Source organism: Protomyctophum bolini, assembly GCF_963924005.1.
Source record: "Protomyctophum bolini genome assembly, chromosome: 2".
Lineage (NCBI taxonomy): Eukaryota > Metazoa > Chordata > Actinopteri > Myctophiformes > Myctophidae > Protomyctophum > Protomyctophum bolini.
The window spans coordinates 10251140-10273253 of record NC_137863.1 but is presented as its reverse complement, the minus strand read 5'-3'; the positions used below and the strand labels follow the sequence as shown (position 1 = coordinate 10273253).

Below are 22114 nucleotides of genomic sequence, written 5' to 3'. Positions count from 1 at the left end.
TTGATTCACGCTGGAACACACACACACACACACACACACACACACACACACACACACACACACACACACACACACACACACACACACACACACACACACACACGTTAAGGTTGTTGTACACACTATCAGAGCAGCAGAAATGTTTCAGAACAGTAGGCCTATATATAAAAATGGCTCAGTCAGCCAATTATTCAGAAATGTGTGTACATGCACTACAAAATACCATGTGTTCATCTAACCCTGGATTTGAGAATTTAAACATTTAAAACACATTTATCAATATGAATTGTTCAAATCAATCTGCTACTGACACCCACTGGATGAATGTATAAATAACATCACAGCTCCTTCAATCTATAGTAAGTGATAGCAGACATATTGTACTAATATAAATTAATACAAACATATAGACAGTTAAATTGGTGAATATATTATTACATAATTGGCATAAGTACTGACTTCTTGCCTTAAATCGTAAGTGATAATCTTTTTTTTTTTTTTTTTTACAAAAACTGAATTCACATTACAAAGCTATATATTGTATTGATAAATCTAAATCCTTTGTTTGTTAAATATTTTAATAATTTGGCATTCTATGACACACAAATCCCACAAAATAAGCTACCGGTACTTGATAAGAATCCTTTTTGCCCCAAGAAGACCTTTATTCCATCTTCTGTTCTTACAGAATGCCTTGGTTTTAGTGGATACATTTGTGTTCTCTATGTTCAGTACTAGATATCCAACTGTTTTGTAAGTGGATGTTGTGTAAGGGATGTCCCGATCACCTTCATTTGCTCCCGATTACGATTATTTTATTTTATTTTGAGTATCTGCCGATAGCGATTTTTCCCGATCCAATATTTATATTTCTATAGAACACTTGTGCCATATCACAATAGTACAATATCCAAACATCACAGACAATATCCAGTCTAATATTGATAATGGATATAATATTGATACTAAGGGTGTCCCGATCACGTTTTTTTCCTCCCGATCTGATTCTGATTCTGATCGGCCCAGATTTCTGATTACGGGATCGGGACAACCCTATATACTGTATATCCCCTTCTAAATAAAGCACACACAACACGAGTGATGTTTTTTCCAATACATTTTTTACTGTCTGTGTTATGCTTTATACAAATGCAAAAAGGGGAGTTTTCCCCATCCAAATTGGTCTAAATTACCCAGTTTAACAAGACAGAAAATGCAATGTTCACTTTCAGTTGAGTCGTCATAAACTGAGGAGTGACAATATTTCTTTAGCTACCCTAAGAAAACAGACTTCTCCAAGCCATCCTCTACTTTGGTGTACTCCAGGTGAGCTTTGAAGTAGCGGCTTTCATAGCGTGGGGATCCTCGGACGTACGCCAGATAGTCAGGTGTTCCTGGGCAAATGACGTTGTCTGCCAATAGCACACTACCCTCCCTGAGTAGACCAGACTCCTGGGGTAATGGAAAGTTGGTGTCACAAAATGTATGTGGGTGAAAAGTGAAGAGTTCAATATAATATAAGCTTTTAGACTTGCCTCCAGCAATTTGGTGTCAGGAAGGTAGCGATCCTTCCAGTGATCGATGAACACCAAGTCAAGCGTGTCGATTCCAAAGTGTTCTTTCATCCTAGGGATCCAATCTCCAGATGCCCCTTCAATTAAATGGACCTGTAGTATAAACAAATTGGTAGGTTTACTTTACAACAGTGGTATTATAAAGTCAACGTTGAAAGTCAAATACAGTCTATTCTATGGAATATGAAGACATGTAGACTATTCAGTGTGCACTGTGCATGCAAGCTATTTCTGTTCTGAAAGTTTTCGTGTATTCAAAGTTAAGCCCAAATCAAGTCACAAGCCATTAAATCCATATCAAGTATCAAATAATTGTATTCATAGTAAAGTTTCACAATTCATAGTAAAGTTTCAATTGTGAAACCAAAAAATCAATACAAAAAAAAGTCATTTTACTCACTCCCCACATCTCTCTGCATTGAAAATGCATTACAGTATAGGCTGTAGGCACTAGGCAATAGCATATACTTTAAAGGACCACTTCACCACTTTTCAACCCATCTTCATATAATTGGTCCTCACTAATAATCATGATAAAATGGCACCATTTTTTTCTACTCTGCTTCTCATAGGAGGACTGTGGGCAGTTCAGAAACCCGTCCACCAGTGACATCATCTTTAGGCAGCTTTTTTTAAAACAATATTCTTTTACAAAAATGTTTAGATTTTTATTATCGTGAGAACGATGGCTTCCATTTTCGCATTGCAACTTTTCAGGACTAGAAAGCCTGCCGTTTCTAATAGCTTGGATTCCCCATCGATGATGTCACTGGTGGACGGGTTTCTGAACTGCCCACAGTCCTCCTATGAGACACAGACTGAGTAGAAAAAAATGGTAGCCATTTTTATCATGATTATTAGTGAGGACTAGTAAATGAAGATAGGTTTAAAAGTGTTGAAGTGGTCCTTTCACTTAATTCACAATTGATTTAGTAACGTAGGCCACATCAGCTTCTTTTACCCTTTCCTCCAGTCCTGCCCAAGCAATGACTTGACGAGCAACAGCAGCGTAGTTAGGGTTAAATTCAACAGTCAACAGCCTGGCATCAGGGGGAAGCTGGCTGGCTATACGAACTGTCGAGTAGCCACAATAGGTTCCCAGTTCCAACACTGTGTTAGGAGCCACCTCGCACACCACAGAGTCTAGAATGGACCCTGTGCCAAACAACACACACAAAACAATTAAGGGTGAAGACATTAAAACATGAAAATGACTGAGGAAAAAAAACTTTAGAGGCAAATCAAATAGTAAACATGACAATACCTTTCTCATCCCCCACGTTCATGGCCCATTCTGTATGTTTGCAGTAATGGTCAATGGTATTTATCACACTCCGAGGGTCACCTCTAGTGGCATTCTTCTGTACTGCATGCAGGATCCTCTGAATGAAGCACATGTGGAAAGAATGGTGTCGTTTTTTATAGAAAGTGTGTAGGGGTAGGGGTAGTGTGCCCTATGAACCTATGTACCAGAATTCTTTACTTTTACTAGTAGAAATAGTAGTATTTTTGGCTTTTTGCACATTCAAGAAATTAGATGGTAGTGAACAGCAACAAATATTAGTGATATTCACTGTGTGCATCTATAGACAAACAAGACTCATGTGCCTTATTTAGATGATGTAACATGCATCTGGGTGCTAAAGGTCGGCCGGTGTACGGCACAAAGGGGTTGTATTTATTTATAGACTCTGAATTACTCATGGTTGTGTTTTGGGTGTTACATTAATTAAACCAGGAGTGTGGCTCCCATTTCCATTAAAAAGCAGCTGCGTCCTCATCATAGTGTGCTGTTAATTAAATGACTATTTAGCAAGTTGGAGGAGACACAAACTGCTGAGAAAAATTGCATGCCAACATGTGAATACCAATAATCCCTGGAAAGAAGATGGAAAAATACAGTGGCCGTGCTGCTGGAGGATGATTTGGTATTTAGACAACGTGGACGCTTAGTTTAAACGACGACTGCGTCAGTGGAAACTGCATCCAGTGCTGCTTTGCACCTGACAGAAGTCTCCAAAAGAGAGACTTCTTGCAGAATAAAAAGCCACGAGGCTACCAACATCTATAGGTTTTATCCAGCAAGCCTATTCAAATATGCAATATCTTGGGTGAAAACGTGAAAGTTGATTTGGCCTGAGGGCCACACAAGAAGAATGGTCAGGGGGTCATCCAAATAGTTCCTTCAGGGAGCTTGAATGCACTCAACAAGTTTCATGGCAATCCACCCCTAAGAATATTGTGTGCGGTTTGGTGGAATTTGTAGGGTTCATCCATGCTGAGCATTCTGCCCATTTCATTTTGAGGTTTTGGCCTGATAAGGCACTAAAACAAAGGCCACAGTGTCACCATAATCACTAGGGTCATCATCCTGAGCTTCATGACGCTGCAAGATTTAGTGAGAATCCCACCAGTATAGTTTTCAAGAAACGTTGTTTGGAACCAGCTGGATTTAGGGACTAACCGACTTTACCAACTCACAATAATGAAAGTGTTCACCAAATGTAAGTTAAATGTTTTCCATCTGGTTCCCTCTGTGAACTGGTCTTGTGATAGTTTACAGAGCTAATTTGAAGCATCCATGGCATGCACTCTTCTTTCAAAATGTCAAAATTAAATTACGCAGAATTCTAAAATGGACAAAGAAACATAGCACATAAATTACGTAGTAAATCAAATTCTGATTATAATTAACTACACAAAATGTTTAATTTCACAATGAAGAAAATATTGTATCAGGAAAATAGGTTGCCAAAATCTTCGGCAGTTCTCTCAGAAGTCGAATTTCTATAAAGATTTAGGAATATAGTTCACCCAAAAAAAGCTCACCCCATGGAGAATTTTAAGCCAATAATTAGATGAAGATATCTAAGCCAATAAGTCAATGACCAGCAGTGGTCATCAAATTATTGGCTTAGGAATGCGACAAAAACATTAATTTAAGACATAGTCAAACAGTGCTCAATTGCAAAAAGATTAAGACAGGGCAACAGATATTTTAAACGCTGGAAATTCAATTACTACTACTACCTAGTGTCTGACCCTCGAAGTTTAAGGTGTGGGTGAATTGTGTGTTTTTTTTTTATTTTTTTAAGTATTTTCAAAACCCACCTGTGGACGCGTCGTTCGGGTCACAGTGTCAAGCACTCGTTCGACGATGACATCGTGCCACATGAGTGCTAATCCTGCATGATGCTGTACAGCCGCGGGAATCACCCAGCGGTAGAGGGCATACAGCACGAGTGCCCCTCCAGCACAGCATTTAAGAAGAGTCAGCCACATCCTAGACAGAGTAAACAGCCACCATTCATTAGGTCATGAACATAGATACAGTTCAGCCAGGACAACTCAAGAATGGGTGGAATATATATTTATTGAATATAAGATGAGCAATACATTTATTATGGTTTGGCGATGTATTGGATCTGCTTTTTAGGTACTCAGATCAAGCGCATCAGTCCTGACTATAGGGACTCTGAATCCCCCGTATAGACAGTAGATCCAAAACGACAGGTGGTAGCTGGGGTGGAGGTGGGTGAGCAGCAAGTTTGTATACAGCGGCACGCTGATACGGCAGCAGCAGCAAGCAACCAGGCAGAGGAATGCAAACCTCCGGTTAAAGTAGCCGGTATGAAGATGGAGTGAGTGTGTGATTGGCTGAGTGAATCATGTGAATGAGAGTGTGATGCTGAGGCGGCCCAATTAACGGCCGGCAGCGACTGCACTGAGGTTCACTGACTGAACTTGCTCTGCGCATGTCTACGACAGGCACAAATGCTCATTACAGATGTATACTGTCATTTTCTTCCAAGATGCATCAATGTACAAAATAGAAACAGCAACAAAGAAATCTACATAAAGAGACAGCAGCTCCATTGCTACATTCATTGCTCCTTTTGTGCAGAGATAATGAGATGGGTGTTTACTATGCAGCATGACACTCATAGTGCTCTCCTGGTAATTATCATTCACTGCCAGAACTACTCAAAGCTTCAAACCACACACACCCCAACCGCAAACTCATCAATATCACATCATATCAACCTGCAACAGAATGCCATTTGTCAGCAAGAAATGAAACAAATTGTAGACAAACAGCAGATTGTTATCAGCAGATTCCAATAAACTGTGCCACAACGAGACTGTCTACCATTTTTAGAATTTACCATGCATGGTTTGAAGAGAGCAGGACATGGATCATTATCTCTGACCAAGTTACTGAGGTACTCTGAGGTCTGGACTTTGAGTTGCATGGCATGAACTGCCTGAGGGTATGCCAGTGGCAATGTCACAATTTTGTCTCTACAGGAAATAGAGACATCACTTGTGACAAAGACCACCTTCTTTATGAAGTTCGTTCAAATTAAGCTCCTAACAGAACTGTGGTTGGTTAACTAAAGAGTCATATCTACAAATTCCATAACTGCATTCTCTTAACCCTTCATCATAAAGCAAGGGGAGGCAGGGTGGCCAAGAGTCAAGGTAAAGAGGCTGGCCATGTAACCGAAGGTCAATGGTTCAATCCCCAGGACTGACAGGAGGGTGTATTTCAGTTATGAACTGGTTGCTGAAGAGTGGAATCTACTGTACCCACCATGTCTGACTAAATGCCCTTGAGCAAGGCACTGAATGAATGAACCCCCAAAATGCTCCAGGGGAACCAGGGGGACTGTGTATGTATACATGATAAGACAATACAGTACAATATTCTAAAGCGAAGTACCATCATGCCCAACTTCATGCCTCATACTTTCTTCATGATCAAGGAGAACATAATAAGAGACTAATAGAATTAGAAGTTTGCATGATTGCTAACTTGATGTCGCATGATGTGCATCTGAATTTAGACCACAAACCACATCATCACAGTAGAAGGCAACCATCAAATAAAAGTAGGGGGAAAGAATAGAGCATAGTAGCATACATGGTCAGCATTGAATGGTTTGAAAAGTAAACAAATCCCCCAAAGGGAGGTTTTGTGTAGCCTACTGTGGGGAAAAGTGGAGGGTTACAAAAGCTAACACTCGTGACTCATGTGTGGAGAAAAGAAATACAAGCATACAAATACAGGCTTGTGAAATTTCACAGAACCAACTTTTTCTTAATGAAACTGAACTGAAAGTTAGTGAAAAGCCTTTACCACATTACCAACACGAGACCATGTTGTCAATACTCAAGTTATAGTCTAACCAGATTTGCACTTTGGATTCTTTGCATAAAGGATAGGTTTTTAAACGTTTTCACGGGAAAATATAAGACAGGGCTTACATGTATAGGGAGGTGGCGGTCTCTGTCCTGTTCACACCCTCCTCGTGTTGCTGGTAGCCGTTTCCACAAATACAGGCACTGAGAGTTTCTAACACACCAACATATGCTCCTATTTGCATGGCACAGACTCCTCCTCCCTCCCTCCCCCTCTAGCTCTCTCTCTCTCCCTCTCTCTCTCTCTCTGTCTGCACTGCTGATTTAATATGAGCATGAAAGGAATGCGTAACAAACCAGATCTGACTGGTGAACAAGTGATCAAGATACATTGCACACCGTCAAAAGACACCAAATCTCTCACACACACACACACACACACACACACACACACAGTACACGTACACACACACACACACACACACACACACACACACACACACACACACACACACACACACACACACACACACACACACACACACACACACACACACACACACACACACACACACACACACACACTCTCTTAAGTTAAATCACAAGGGGCTGCAAACTGTGCAAAGTAGGGAGTACATTTTGGATGTTTGCCTAGACTTTAGTTTGGGTGCTTGTATTTTGCCTTTTTTTCCTACTGGTTATTCAACTTCACTGACCTGCAGCTATATGTACTGCTATAGTTGCCACCGTTACATGTTGCAATCATTACACATTTGTTCAGATCATGATCTCCTACACTGTTCGTTTTCAATTTAGTTTTGTTTCTAAAAAGCATCTGAAATAAGATTACTGTCTGCATAACAGTTAGGCTTATCTAGTGTTGTGATTAGATTATCTTGTTAACCCCCTTTCAATCCAATCCAATTACTTAGACACTTTAGAGGTACAATGCCTCAACATTTTCAAACCCTGGTCTCTACCCTTTTCAGAAATGTTAAAGGATAAAAGCACAAAAATAAAATCACATGTTGATTTATTGAGACTCAAGAAATAAGTACTTGTGACATTGTCAATGGACGTGTTCCAATAATGTTTACCTTTGTTTTTGGTCATTGGCGTGCTTCAACACGAGACTGACTGCATTAGAATATCTCAAGAACAAATTACATAATTTTTAGTGTCTTACTTGCATGAATCAAATTAAAAATAACTATGTACACGAAGTCGCCATCTGAATTCATCTCAAATCCAACATCAAGCCACACAGTAAAATCCTCTTAACTAAAAGTTGCGAAATGAGCACTGAGGATTTTACCATGCCCACTTTTGTCAGCTGCGACACGTTCGACTGAGGACTAAGCAGCTCTAGAGAGTCTTGTCTGTCTAGGTCTAGGATGTGATCCAGGGATGCTTCAGGCACTGGGCCGCTGTGGCTCGCTTCCCTGGTAGTAGCTCCAGCATTGTCTGGAGGAAAGAGCTAAACTGGACAGCCTGTTCGCGTGGCCACTCGTACTTATCCAGCAGAATCTCACACAAACTCCAAGGCTTTAGCTTTGCGATGTGCCGCAATTGTCCTGAAGAAAGTCATAAGCAGATACAGTACGATAAGCTGATGCTATCAAACTTTAGGTAAACTGATTCATGAATTAAAATTGCTCAGAGCCATCAAAGAGCTGTGAGGAATGAGGAAGGAATTACCTTTACGGTTGAAATATAATTTGGAATTTCTTGCTGAGAGTGCAAATTGGGTTGGAAGGGATCCCAGCAGCTCAATAATGTGGGCAATGTGATCTGGTGAGACACAGATCAAGAGATATGTGTTAAGTACATTTAGTTCAGTTAGAGAGGGAGGAGAACAACAAAGTAGGAAAAGTAGGAAACATAATTTACAAACCTTCCTCTCTGGAGAAGTTGTCTCCCGATTGGGGGTCAAATAGATACTCCCCTGTGGCTAGCTCAAAAGCCTACAAAAAATAAACCAGAATGACTCAGTCAGACTCATAATTGCCAGCTGCAGCAAACTCTCGTTTATGAACATCATCAGTTTGTATGCCGCAGCCTCTGCTCAGAGCTTCACGTTGCAGTGTTCAGAGTATGGGTTTTATGCCGTTCAGACTATGGGTTTTATGGGTAAGTGACAGTGAGGATGTTCACTGGGAAGACCTAACGCATGCAAAGGAACACACTAGTCTAACCTAACCCAGTTCAGCTTCCCAATGAACAGGCAAACCGGGCCAACCTGAGACTAGGAGTAGGTTGTGCAGCGAGAGAGAGATCGTCAATTGTATTCTTATGGACGCTCAGCCAAGCCAGATAATTCTAACCCTCTAATAATCTAATCCTAACCTAGTCTCCGCAGTAGCGGGCAGGAACTTTACCCCTGCGCTCAAATGCATATGTCCATTTGTCAATGAACTAGTACTAGCAGCATGCTCCTCCTTACCATGCAGGCAGTGCTCCAGATGTCAGCAGGTGTGCCATAGTCAGCGCCAATAAGGACCTCCACAGAGCGGTACTGACAAGTCTGGATGTCTTCAGTAAAATGCTTGTGCTAATGGAGAACAGCAACCAATGCTTCACAACATCATCAATTGCAACATCCACAATGGGAAATGACTTAAAATGGGAATTCTACTACAAAACATATATAACGTTTATATATTCACCTGGTCAAGAGTGAATGCCCAAGTCTGTTTATTTTATGTTTATCACATAATTCATTTTTAACATATATGTTTATTTAGTCACAAGGGCTATGCAAAATGAGAAAATTGTGTTTTCAATGTGGCCCTGCTTGAAATGCTCCTCCTGCACCCACAGTATTGCCATCCCAGAGCTAGGGCTAATAATTGTTATCAGATCTAGGTCTGATATCAGTTATTACCCTTTGTATCCAATACTCCCCTCGCCCTGGGCTGTATGGGCTTTTGTTGCAACTCTATATATTAGAAAGAAATCTATTGTAGGAAATTGTGGCTAGGGCTTGTCCATGCAGAGAACTGCAATCTGGCAGTGAATCGTCCTGGGTGCTGCAGTAATAGTAACAGTGCAAAGCTATAAAGTCAGCTAAAGCCAGTGGTGTGTGTGTTTATTAAATTATTTGTTAAGTGTGCTTTAATGCAATATTTAATCACGATAACCTGTAATATAATTGTGCTGCAGTATTGAATTTATGTCACTGGAGTAAAATCTGTGAATGTGAAAACTCCATCACATTATTTATCTGGCTGCCCACACTGTGGCCATGACATTGTTTGCCGTGTTTAGGCAAAATAGCGATTGTGACGTAAATAATATGAATCGGTGCCTGTTAAAGGCATCATCCGAGTTGTAGAAACACCATGACCGGCCGACAGAAAGTAGAATCTATGTGAAATATTGCATCATAAATGTTGTTCCTATATAGACTATAATAGTCATCAAGAAAGCACGTATTAAACATGTATGCTGGGCAATTCTAGTTTGATTTGTCATGCTTTCATAACCAATGTTGAATATTACTTTTAAATTAGCAATCTTACCGTTTTCAAATAGCATAACATTTTGGTAGTAAACAAATCATTATTATGAGCTCAGATACTAAACTGTCACTCACCACCCAGCAGGCATTTCCCAGGTCAGCGATCTTTATGAAGATGTGATCTGCATCCTGAGGATTCAGTAGGTCCACTTGTCCACCCAAGTCTCTTGTGTCTACAATGTACAAAAAGCATCATATTAGTAAACATCTACATAACATAACCTCCCTAAATATATTGCCCTCAAAGTTAAGCTTTGAGGTTTTTCATGCTTTCATCACATACCCAGCCTTCAATTACCATGTGAGGGGCAAGGCAAGTTTTTTTGCCCGTTGGGAACCAGCCTACACAGGAACGATGCAAATATGGCACCACCTCTAAAGTCCTCAACAAACTACAACACGTGCAAAACTCCGCTGCCCGCCTGCTCACCAGTACACGCTCCAGAGACCACATTACACCCGTCCTCCACGACCTACACTGGCTTCCCGTCAAACAAAGAATTCACTACAAAATCCTGCTCAGCACCTACAAAGCTCTCAATAACCTGGCTCCCCCCTACCTCTCCGACCTTCTCGAACTATATGTCCCCCCCCCCCGCTCCCTCAGGTACACTGAAGCCAACCTCCTGAAGGTCCGCAAGGCCAAGTACCGCATCTGGGGGGACAGGGCCTTCTATGTTTCGGCCCACAAACTCTGGAATGAACTCCCTACGATCTCAGAGTTGCTCCCCCTCTCCTCTCTTTCAAAACCTCACTCAAAATCCCTTCAGGATAGCTTTCCCCAGCTGAGGTCTCGTTTATCCTTTTATCTTTTTAACCCTGTACTGTTGTATCTGTTATGTTTTGCTTTGGGGTTTTTTCTTAATAAAGTCTGTTCCTAGTGTTCCCATGTAAAGCGCTTTGGGTATTTAGAAAAGCGCTATATAAATTTGAGCTATTATTATTATTAAAACAGGGAATGCATGCCCCACCCTTTAATGCAATACCCACTATACCTGTTGTCAGGGTACCTGTTGTAACCGTCTGTGTCCCTTTTGTGCCCATATAGAAAAGTAAACGTCTGTGGAGTGTGTGTCTGTGAAGAGTGCGAACTGAATGTGAAAAGTAGATTGACTAACAAAATGGCAGGTGTGGGAAGTTGCCAAATCAATCTTAGGCTGGGCGTTGGCATGGCAATCAATTGTCTCATTTGGGCCAGAGCCTTTTGTACAATGGGCATATCAGTCGGCTCGGCGGTTCTGGACAACCTGACCTGTTCACTGTTAAAACGTTGAAATAAAACCAGATAACATTACAGTTTCAGTTCAGGAGAAATGGTTGGGGAAAAGAAACACTCAAAAGGCAGTGCAGAAATGTCTTGGCCGATGTTTGAAGGACTTAGAGATTTTTCTGGGAGTTTGTTCCAGACTTGTGATGCATAAAAACATCTGCTTCTCCACATTTAGTTACGATTCTAGGTTAAAAAGCAGACTTGTCCCAGATAAAGATGTCTGGATGGTTCATGATGTAGCATAAGCTACACATCATGAACAAATTGAAGGTTGTTCTGATTGACCAAATCACTTATATTATTATATTACACTTTAATTATCATGTTCTGTATTCTCTTCTCATCTCTAATGTGATTATCAAGTATTTTGAATGATGTTGTTGATTTTATATTTTTATACAGCAATCTTTTGGGAAAAATATAAATATATCTTGTGTCTTTATTGTATCTTATATCCTCCTGGCACTTTCTCTTTTTTAATTTATTTGTATGCTTTATTATATTACTCTATAGGCCTACTGTGCTAAATCTAAGCAAATCAAGCTCAGAAATCTATTTTCCCATTAACCGTTCAGCATTCAATGCTTTAGTATTTATTTGACATGGAGACAGTATAAAGATCTGAGAACTGGACTCTGGAGTGATATGATCCACTTTCTTGGGGGTGATAAAAGGATCAAGAAGGTGATAAGCTGGGCCTAATTGGTCAGCTGCTGTACTTTCCCATGGCAAAATGACAGTTGACCAATTAGCACATGCCAAAGTGCCACTTGGCATGTGCATGTGGTTAACTATTAAATCGCGTTAGCAGGAACTTGGCATGTCAAATATACATGGCTGATCCAGCGAACATGGTTGCTGCAGATGATTTAGTAAAATCCATAGCTGAAGAGTGGAGTTTATCCGGGTGCCCAAAACATAGGGCAGAAACAAAGAATGCAGCAGTGAGTCACAAAACTGCATTAACGAACTGACATAGGATCCTGTCACAAGTTTACAGCTTCTCACTAACCGCCACAATCTTCCAAATACCTTACTTGGTGGATAGAAGAAAATCAGATGCTGCCAGGCCCGGACTTTGGGGCAGGCGGCCCGAGGTGGGACAGTTCCCCACCTAGGGCACCAGGTCGGTAAGGACGCTGTGTCGCCCTCAAAGAAATCTGTGGTGGGTGCCCAGGCGCCACCGCCCCCTCCCCATTGAACAAATAAAAAAAGAATAAATACACTTTGCATGCCTGTTCTGTTCCTCACAACAACAATGTTTTGTTTCATCTTCTGCAATGCTGGTAGTGCCTGCTTTAAGTGGGGGATGTCGTCACACACTTGACTTAACAGGCAACCCTAAAAAAGCTGTGTTGTAGTTTTCCTCCTCCGAGGTAGAAAGCGAGTTTATGTTGTAGGTAAATAAATACAGCCTCACTTCCTGGATTTATCTCGTCTTTGATCAAAACAAGCTTTTTTTTAACAGCCCAAACTAAATAAACAACGAATGATCGCATTTCAAAAAAAAAAGTATGGATCCCTCGTCTGGTTCGACAAAAGAAAATATAAGGTAAAAACACACTGGACATGGTGAATAAATGAATACCTGGCTGTCCAGTGTCCTGGCATGCTGACTTCAACAGTGAAGAGAGATGATACTATCATACTAAGAGTATTGAACAGCACTTTTTTGTGCAACTGTACTAGTGTAACTACCAAAAAAGCATGATGGACCCCATGCTTCTAGAAAGCCTGGTGTTTCAATCACTATAAAGGTTGAGGTTCACAACATTTCTACTGTTATTTCGAATAGAAGAGTGTCCAAGACAAGGAGTGGTTTGAAGGGAGAATGCCGTTTGGTTACTGTACCTCACAGGCATCACAGCCCCCAAAAATGTGATAACAAGCTAAACCTTGCACTGTTTAACATCAGGTCACTAACAAATAAGTCCTCCTCTGTAAATGATATAATCTGTAAAGAGAAGCTAGATATAATCTTTTTAACAGAGACATGGCTTAGCTCGGATGGAGCTGTTCTCCTAGCTCCAGCCTGTCCTGCAAACTATACAGTTTCATTCACTCTGTTCATGAGGCTAAGAAAGGAGGTGGACTGGCAATTATTTTTTCAGACACTTTAAAATTCTAGCTCTGACTCTTGGCAGCTTTTCATCCTTTGAATACCATGCAGGCCACAATACTGCAGGGTCAATCCTATTCCTCTATGCCAATGATTAGCATTTATCGTCCTCCAAAGTGCAGCAAAGCAGTATTTCTAACTGAAATATCAGAACTTTTATCCATCTGTTCCACTAACTATGACAGAGCTCTTATCTCAAGTGATCTTAATCTTCACTTGGACAATGCTTCAGATGCTGTGGCTTAGAGTTATTGCACTCCTTTGAGTTTATCCAACATGTTGTTGGGCCCATAGATATATATAAAGGCTAGATGGCTCAAGGCGGAATCTCTGACGTAGTCCACCCGGCGGCCATCTTACTTCGGGGCTACAGTGCAGTATATGTTCAATGGCAGCTCAAACAAAAACAGTCATAACTCGCTCTGGACGGATTTACAAACGGGTTGGTTTATTACAAACGTTGTCAACATGGCTATGATTCAGGACGCTTCTCTGCTTAATTTTGTTTTTTATATGAACGTTGTATAAAAGCACTTCTACACTCTTGCTTTTAATTGATCTTTTAATTTGTTATTCATGTCCTCACTGTATTGCATTACTGCTCTGTAAAGCACTTTGAGCTGCATTTCATGTCATGAAAGGTGCTATACAAATAAAGTTTTATTATTATTATTATTATTATTATTATTACTAATCTCGCATTGGGTGCCGAGAGGCATCGAAGCAGCCCTGGATGCTGCATTGTCACCCAGAGATACAAAGAAATTGAGCAATGACATGTTTTTCACATAATCCCTATTGCAGATACATAGATATGATTTAATATTTGAGGATTATAGAATAAAAGAAAACAGGAAGTGACATGAAACTGACCATGTAGAGGGGACGGAGGTTGAATATCTGCAGTCGGATGTAACAATAGTGATCTAGACCCAAGGTCTGGTCGTGGGTGGATGATGCGTTGTTGGCTGCGTTCCATGTGTGGCGCTGAGCCCAGCCCATCTTCCTGCAGCAGGGTCTGCCTCCTTGCAGCATGGCCTGGCCCTGGAGGCTTAGATGAACAGGGGGAGCTAGAGGTATTAGAGGGAGCAGGAACATCATCAGAGAATGACACATGATGTGCGAGTTTGCGTCTCTGATTGCTGCCAACTACACCCTCCTCTCCTCTTCGTCGACTCTTCTTCCTTGTCAACATGTTCATCTGGATCCTGGAGGCTTTGCCCGTCTATGAGAGGGTTGACAGTTAGTTTTATGGGAAACGTTATGATGTCACATGGTAGAAATCAATCCTTAGCAAATTTCCAAGAATGTTCACTGCAACTTCATGCCTGTTGTTTTTTGGGAGTGCAGTATTAGCATATCACATTTGTAAAGAGTGTCTTGCTACAAACTTTGTTGTAGGACACAGTCATGCAACAACATATCAATTAAGTATACTGCTGCAAGACAAACATGAAACAGCAACTCAAGGGAATGCCAACAAATCAACAAATGTGCAATTACAGCAATAGTGATGTTGATGATGATGCACCATGGTTAATCGTTGAACATTCCTGTAATAAGGTTTGAAGTCAACAGTAAAATCAAGATGCTTAAAATTGAGACACATGTCAAAGAAACGCTGTCTTACCCACACACCCAGTGTCTGGAATACCCCAGTCAACTTCCCCAGCAAGTTGGGCAAAATCTAGAGAAGTCATTATGGTAGAAATTATGAAGAAAAAACATATAAAAGTTCATCCAAACATTACAAAGAGTTTGATAAAAAAAAATATTGAGATAATGGTGATTAGCAGAGCCAATCAGACTGTCGTATACGTTTTTGTTCAGTGTGTTGTAGCTCCACACCTGTTTCTCTCTTGGGCTGTTGTTCCCTGACATTGGTAAGAGGTCAAGAAGTCAAGAGTTTATAAGGGGTCAAAAAGACAACAAAATATAAGCACAACAATTAAACAAATCTAACACATTTCAATTATGTTGAGCAACATTCACTTAGAAATACTATCCCTCCATCAACCAGTTGAAATTAATTTACATACAGAAGACCAATATTAAAGTGACATGATACATGCTGTGTTGTTGCTGCTGTACTAGAGCATAGCTAACCTGAGGGACCAGTGGGAGCAGGGGAATCTGGGAGTTGCCACAACTTGGTGTCAGCTGCCTGCTCCTGGATATAAACCTCACCCACTCTCAACAGGATGTTCTCTGGCTTGATGTCTGTGTGGATAATCTTGCATTTGGTGTGCAAGTAGTCTAAGCCCTGGAGAACCTGCAGTGTTGAATAGAAACCGAGTTACTGTTACTACACTGTATGTCAATGCACAGTAAACCCCCAGTGTTCATTTAACAGTGTTATAATGGACCCAAATGGACACGTAAGTGGGGAGCAGGAAAAGAGGCTTATCCGGTCATTAAAAGCCTGCTTTTGAACAGCGAAAATTGCAGAGTAGAGGATTTAAGACGGCATGGGGTGGGGGGTCACCTGTCTGACAATGCTCTTGACACAAGGCAGCGGTAGGCCGGTGTAGTTGGACTTGATTATCCACTTCAGCAGCTGGTGGCCAAGTACTTCCAGCACCATGCACACATCTGGGAAACAGTCAAGTCAAGGACTCCTGTTTGTTTGATTGATTGATTGAATACTTTATTGGTCAATAATGGTAGTAGTAGGCTACATTGTACAGTAAGACATTAAGACTAAAAAGGATAACACAAAAAGTCATGGGGACTTGTTTCTTTTGTGGTCCTATATGTGTTCAATTCATCAACGTTGCATAAAAATTAACACACACACACACACACACACACACACATCTATATATATATATATATATATATATATATAATACATGTCATACGCATAAACAAATACAAACTATAAAGGAGATGGAAGATTACATTTTGCAGTCTCCTGAAAAGAATAATAATAAATAAATAAATGTGTTTAACATCCTCTAATGGATGGTGTCAGGGCATAGTAGAATGAGAATTTTGTTCTAAATTTGGGTGATACCAGATCATGGTATCCCTATCTAGTGTTGTGACTGTGGGTGTAACTATGAGGGTATTGATCATTTCTTAACCCTGTCTTCTACCCTGAGCCATCCCAAACTAGCAAAATGTGTTGAGATTAGGTGGGTCATGGGCTCAAGGCCAAGAAGCAGTAGTATGTTTGTTTAGGGATGTCTAAAGTTTAGTTTTTAGCGAGATGTTGGAGAACCAGGTTTAACACTTACAGCTGATTCATACTAAAGCTCACGTGTCTCAGCATGACACTTTTTGAGCTTGTAGATCTGATATTTTCAGTGTACAACACGCCACACAACTAAGTATAAATCAGGCATTAGACGGAAGTCCAAGTTAACAAACATGCAACAGGCTTGATGATCATCAATAATAGTCTAGAAAGCTTCTACCAAATCAAATTAGGAGCAAATGACTTAACTTAACTTAAGTGGTTAACTAAATTAGTTAACTGCACGTAGTGTAGTCACACACACACACACACACACACACACACACACACACACACACACACACACACACACACACACACACACACACACACACACACACACACACACACACACACACACACACACACACACACACACACACGTGATTTAACATCTTTAAGCCATTTATAATATCAATAATGTCAAAACACTGTCACAATCTGGTCATCCTTTTTTTAAGGATACGTTCTCCGTTCATTCCAGATATCTTGAAGTCATCAATGAGCTGCACAACTGTTTCCCGGTTAGGATCTTTGGGGTCACTGTCCCTGACCTGATAAACAATATAGAAAGACTATAAGCACCAATATCAACCCTTTACATCAAAATGTGAATTAATGTAACTATTAGAACTCCAACTCGGGTATTGCATAACCGGGTGGGCCCGGGGCATACATTCCCAACCTGTACCGTTTACCGACTTGCATGCATGGTCCCCGAGTGTAGTCGTAACAATGGAAGGAATGACAAAATGATCACTGATGATGAGCACTGACCTTCTCTAGCTTGAAATGAATCTAACACAATTATGACTGTAGGATCTTAAAACATATCACACAATATTTTATATCTAGGAAATCATTACGTAATTATATGACTGAACAAATTAGATTGAAATACTAACATAACATAATAATACATCTCAAGATTTAATTGCAGATTGAGTAAGGTACGGGGAAATGTAGACAATGACAGCCTCCCTTATAGGGGAAATGTAGACTCACACATTTCAAAAGTTTGATTTCATCTAGTGCAGTTTCTGTGAAGGTCGGCGCACTCTTCACTACCTTCAGTGCCACAAAACGTCTCTTCCTGCACAAAAAACATCATTGTGACACGACAGGCAATTTGTGATTTCAATGCATGTACTATATTACCGTAATATACAAGTGGACCATGCAATAATTATGAAAATACCGCTGCTGATGCTACACTTACTCTATATCCCAGCAGAGCCATACAGTAGAGAAATGGCCCCATCCCAACTTCTTGACCACTTGGTAACGGTCAATGTAAATCTCTCCTATTTCCACAGGGCAGTACCCACCTTTGGGACGAAGATTATCCCCACATGTCAAAGTGCACGTTTAAACCTGTGAGGTGATATTTGGAATTGCAGCACTGCTTGCCTTACCCACACAGTATTCCGCAGCATTTTCCTGCTGCTCATCATCAGGTGAAAAATGTTCAGGTGTAGAAAGTGGCAGATCAGCAACTGGTGGGTTACAACTGGGTGTGATTGGGGCGAGACATGGTTTGGGACTACCATCTGAGGTAGAGGGAGGGTTACCGTTGGACTTCACACAGATTGGACTACCATCTGAGGTAGAGGCAGGGTTGGACTTCACACAGATTGGACTACCATCTGAGGTAGAGGGAGGAGGGTTGGACTTCACAGGTGAATTAGGAGTACTTGCTGAACTAAGGGCTGATATTGCAGCAGCATAGGAAGACATATTCTAATCATGGACCCTGTAGTACTTCTTGCACAACTGAAGAAGGGGGTCCTGATGATGATTGTAATCTCGCTGAAACATGTGAAGGGAAATGTAGTCCTTTTAGTAGGGTAGCAAAATCACGACATTAAACCAAGTAGCATCATAAATAAAATGGCACTCTCTTCACTATAACTCTGAGATCTCTTAAAATATTATCAGATATAGGCAACCATAATTTCACCATTTGTATAGTATTCCAGCAGGCGGTTTGCTATGATATTTCAAAGGGACCAGTTGATGTGTAGGCCTGAGTTTATTTTTAGCTGTTTGAATGGCATGTAAAAACGTAAATAGCCCCTGAGACCAGTCTTACTGCAACTGCACTCTCCCTAGAAGTGGACAAACTGGACATGGACAGCCCTACAATGATCAAGCCATGATTGTATTGATGTGCCCCTGACAGTGTCGTCACTGCACAAGAATATGAAAGGAGCGATTATTTGTAAACAACGTGAAAGACAATTAAAGCGTGAATGTCTTGCGCTATTATGATATGTTGTTTGTGACATATTTCACTTACTGAAGTTGTAACTGCCTAACTGGCAAAGTTATCTCAGTTTTCGTGTACATGGTAGTACTATAAACACAACTTGAACAGCTGTGGAGTTTGTTAGACGTGCGTCAGTTTTTTTTTTAAGCCAATGGGCAGATTCAAACAATAAACTTGAACACTATTATATTAGGTCTCGACTTACTTACCCTCGTGTAGGCTACGATATTGAGTCCTGTCCTGACTGAGAGTTGACTCAGCAGGCATTTGACAGCGGAAAACGTCGCAGAGCATTTCTCTCCCCAGCTTGTCCTGTGCGCGTGCGTGAGCGACTGAAAGTAGTAGTACGCGCCGCGGCTGTGATCTCTGTAACGCTACATGCAGTTTCTCACCAACTATTATTCCAAGACAATTACAGACAAACAAGACCTGTATCTACAAACGTTGTTGTGAATAGTACAATTTGCAATCAATCAATCAATTAGAAGTGATTAGGCAAAATAAACTGTTTTTTAAAGGGCTGAAGAAACAGTGAACATAAAATTTTAACCTTTTAACCTATTATTTTCAAGCTCTTTAAAAAACTGTTACCGGTATGTTGGTATTATATTGTTTGAATTATAGGCTACATGATTAATGTGATTAATGTTTAGGTCAATGAAATCTTAAGGTTTTAGTTTAGTGCTTTCAAAGAGTAGGCTATAGGTTTCGGGTTTTGTTGGTAGCTGGTTTTGTTTACAATTCTTATCAAGATTACAGATTTGTGTAAATTGTATTGATTGATTGATTGATTCAGTGCTTTCTTCACGGCCCTGTCAAAAGGAGAACACACAGAAGCTTTATTGAGATCTGATTTCCATTGTGGTGCCATCCATGGTGGTCCCATGCATGTATTTCCATACAATTCCACAATTCAGTGTAATTTAGTATCCAGATCTAACCAAATTTTACCCATATATGGGCTTGTCAATAGGCCTATATAGTGTATGCACATCCAATGACATCAGGGATCTCCATATATGGGCATAACAGGGACACAGGTAGACAGGCAGATACAGAGATCTCCTTATAATCTGGCACAAAAGAGACAGACGGGTATAATGGGTCCTAGCTCTGACAAAGCCCCCGACAGTATATGACTCAGAGACAAGACATATTGGTTGGATCAGCATTGTGATAGCTCACAAAATAAACATTTTTTTTTAATCGCAAAACGAAGCCCAGGGGAACCCCACAAGTACATTCAGTATTTGTGATTTGAATTTATTCATGTGGACAGAATGGTGCCTCAGGAGAGTGCTATGGCCCTTTAAGATTTAGTCTCAGTCCACATATCTTGATTATTAGAAAAAATCACACCCGTGTGAACTGAGTGTGGAGGTCCCCAGGCAGTCCCCAGAACTTCCAGACCCACAGGAACCGGGCCGTCCAGGGTGCCGGCCCGGTTCCGGCGAGCCGCCCCGCGTCCGAAACGGTCGAGAAATGACAGAGTTACTGTGTGGGGGAATTAGATACTGTGTATGTTCTGTGTATGAATTAACTGTGTATGAATTAATTACAGCTCAATTTAGATTATTTCAACATGACACTTTATTTAATAAAATGAATGCACCATCTCATACATATAGGGCAGCCCTATTACAGCCTATTGGCCCTCATTTCATAGGCTTAATGTTGAAGGAAAAAAGGAACAAAAGTAGGGACATGAGAAAACAGCTGCAGGCTCTAAAAAGAACAACAATTTATACAATGCATATTGCATACTTTGAAATGGTACCAACTTTCTTGCTGGTTGGAATGAGCTACATATAGCTAAAAAACTTTATAGGTTTCATAAATATACAATATAGTTTGAATAGATTTTCTTTAGAGCTAAATTTATACTATTTGTTTTCAACTTACAGAGTACATTTTATGAAAAATACATTTACTGTAAGACCCCCCCAGTGCACAGCAGTTTGGTCATTGATTTCAGGTTTCACCAGCTGGAAGAACCAATGATGTTGAAAGAATGTAAAAACAACATGTAGTAGTATCAGTAGAACAGTGGTTCTCAAAGTGGGGTCCAGGGACCCTCAGGGTTCCTTGAGGGGGTTCCAAACGGACCCTTACAGGTCTGTAACTCAAAGTGTACAAATGGTTCCATTTGTACAGTTATGAAATTAAAACCACTGTAGACGATCCACCACACTAGGATAGAATGTAAAACAATATGTGGTTGAAGAATCACTCCATGGTGTGCTACAATGAATCCATCAGTAAAAAAAATAAAAAATAAAACATGTATCATTTGAGACTTAAATATGACATTCACTTCAGTCCAAGACAAAAACAAAGTAAGCTAAATAGACAAAACAAGGCTGAAGAAATATCAATGCTTCATTCGGTTTTCAAACTGACAAAACAAGGCTAAAGAAATATGAATGCTTCATTCGGTTTTCAAACTGACAAAACAAGGCTGAAGAAATATTAACGCATCATTCAGTTTTCACAACAATTAATGTAGTACACTGCACTGTTATTTTCAGTATTCTATCCTTGTTCAAAGTTCTTACTGGTATCCGTGATTCAGAATTATGAAAACTGCTCACAAATTCCAAAATATTTTAACACAGTACAGTGGCTGTTGTGAAAAAGAAAAGGATACAGAGACACAACCTAGATGTCAACATCAGACAGGATGGGATGAACTTCTTTTCAATGGTCAGGCATGAGACCTGCTCATACCATCAATCAGTCAGACCTCCAGTAGCCCTATTCTATTCACAATTTTCCAATTTAAAACAATTAAATAGTCGTTGCACTTTATACTTCAGGGGATTATGACTACATATCTCCTATTTTGGTTAGTGTATATGGTTAATTATTATTATTATTATGGCAATGCAATATTAGCTTGAAACTCATTAAAGCAATCTATATATACACATAATCAGTCAGGTGGTAGACTATCAGCAGTCATTACCAAGACAAAGCTACCCT

At 40.3% G+C, this 22114-nt stretch overlaps 2 protein-coding genes across 2 annotated transcripts; both read right to left on the bottom strand.

Moving 5' to 3' along the window:
- Window positions 1-1110: 1110 nt before the first annotated feature.
- On the bottom strand, window positions 1111-6963 carry comtb (catechol-O-methyltransferase b). The gene is made up of 6 exons (XM_080792790.1): window positions 6843-6963; window positions 4686-4857; window positions 2839-2956; window positions 2536-2729; window positions 1536-1667; window positions 1111-1452 (listed from the first exon to the last, which is right to left on the bottom strand). Exons 1-6 carry the CDS (start codon window positions 6959-6961, stop codon window positions 1273-1275), a joined length of 915 nt encoding a protein of 304 aa, XP_080648916.1. The 5' UTR covers window positions 6962-6963; the 3' UTR covers window positions 1111-1272.
- A 769-nt stretch (window positions 6964-7732) lies between these two features.
- LOC308335593 (SRSF protein kinase 3-like) lies at window positions 7733-19457 on the bottom strand. Its single transcript, XM_080792679.1, has 15 exons — window positions 19342-19457; window positions 18279-18672; window positions 18083-18191; window positions 17869-17956; window positions 17330-17417; window positions 16111-16217; window positions 15732-15897; window positions 15474-15499; window positions 15256-15312; window positions 14499-14850; window positions 10312-10409; window positions 9160-9267; window positions 8611-8680; window positions 8415-8507; window positions 7733-8290 (listed from the first exon to the last, which is right to left on the bottom strand). The coding sequence occupies exons 2-15, from the start codon at window positions 18598-18600 to the stop codon at window positions 8106-8108; spliced, it is 1869 nt and encodes a 622-aa protein (XP_080648805.1). The 5' UTR covers window positions 18601-18672; window positions 19342-19457; the 3' UTR covers window positions 7733-8105.
- Between the last annotated feature and the right edge of the window lie 2657 nt (window positions 19458-22114).

What these genes read in the sequence shown, in the direction of transcription:
- comtb (XM_080792790.1), bottom strand. Translation starts at nt 6,961, where the DNA reads ATGCAAATAGGAGCATATGTTGGTGTGTTAGAAACTCTCAGTGCCTGT. An exon ending in ACCGCCACCTCCCTATACAT is followed by an intron (nt 4,858 to 6,842) that starts GTAAGCCCTGTC and finishes TACTCTGTCTAG; the next exon opens with GATGTGGCTGACTCTTCTTA. An exon ending in GAACGTGGGGGATGAGAAAG is followed by an intron (nt 2,730 to 2,838) that starts GTATTGTCATGT and finishes TGTTTGGCACAG; the next exon opens with GGTCCATTCTAGACTCTGTG.
- LOC308335593 (XM_080792679.1), bottom strand. Translation starts at nt 18,600, where the DNA reads ATGTCTTCCTATGCTGCTGCAATATCAGCCCTTAGTTCAGCAAGTACT. An exon ending in TCAAGAGCATTGTCAGACAG is followed by an intron (nt 15,898 to 16,110) that starts GTGACCCCCCAC and finishes TCAACACTGCAG; the next exon opens with GTTCTCCAGGGCTTAGACTA. An exon ending in ACAGCCCAAGAGAGAAACAG is followed by an intron (nt 15,313 to 15,473) that starts GTGTGGAGCTAC and finishes TGACTTCTCTAG; the next exon opens with ATTTTGCCCAACTTGCTGGG.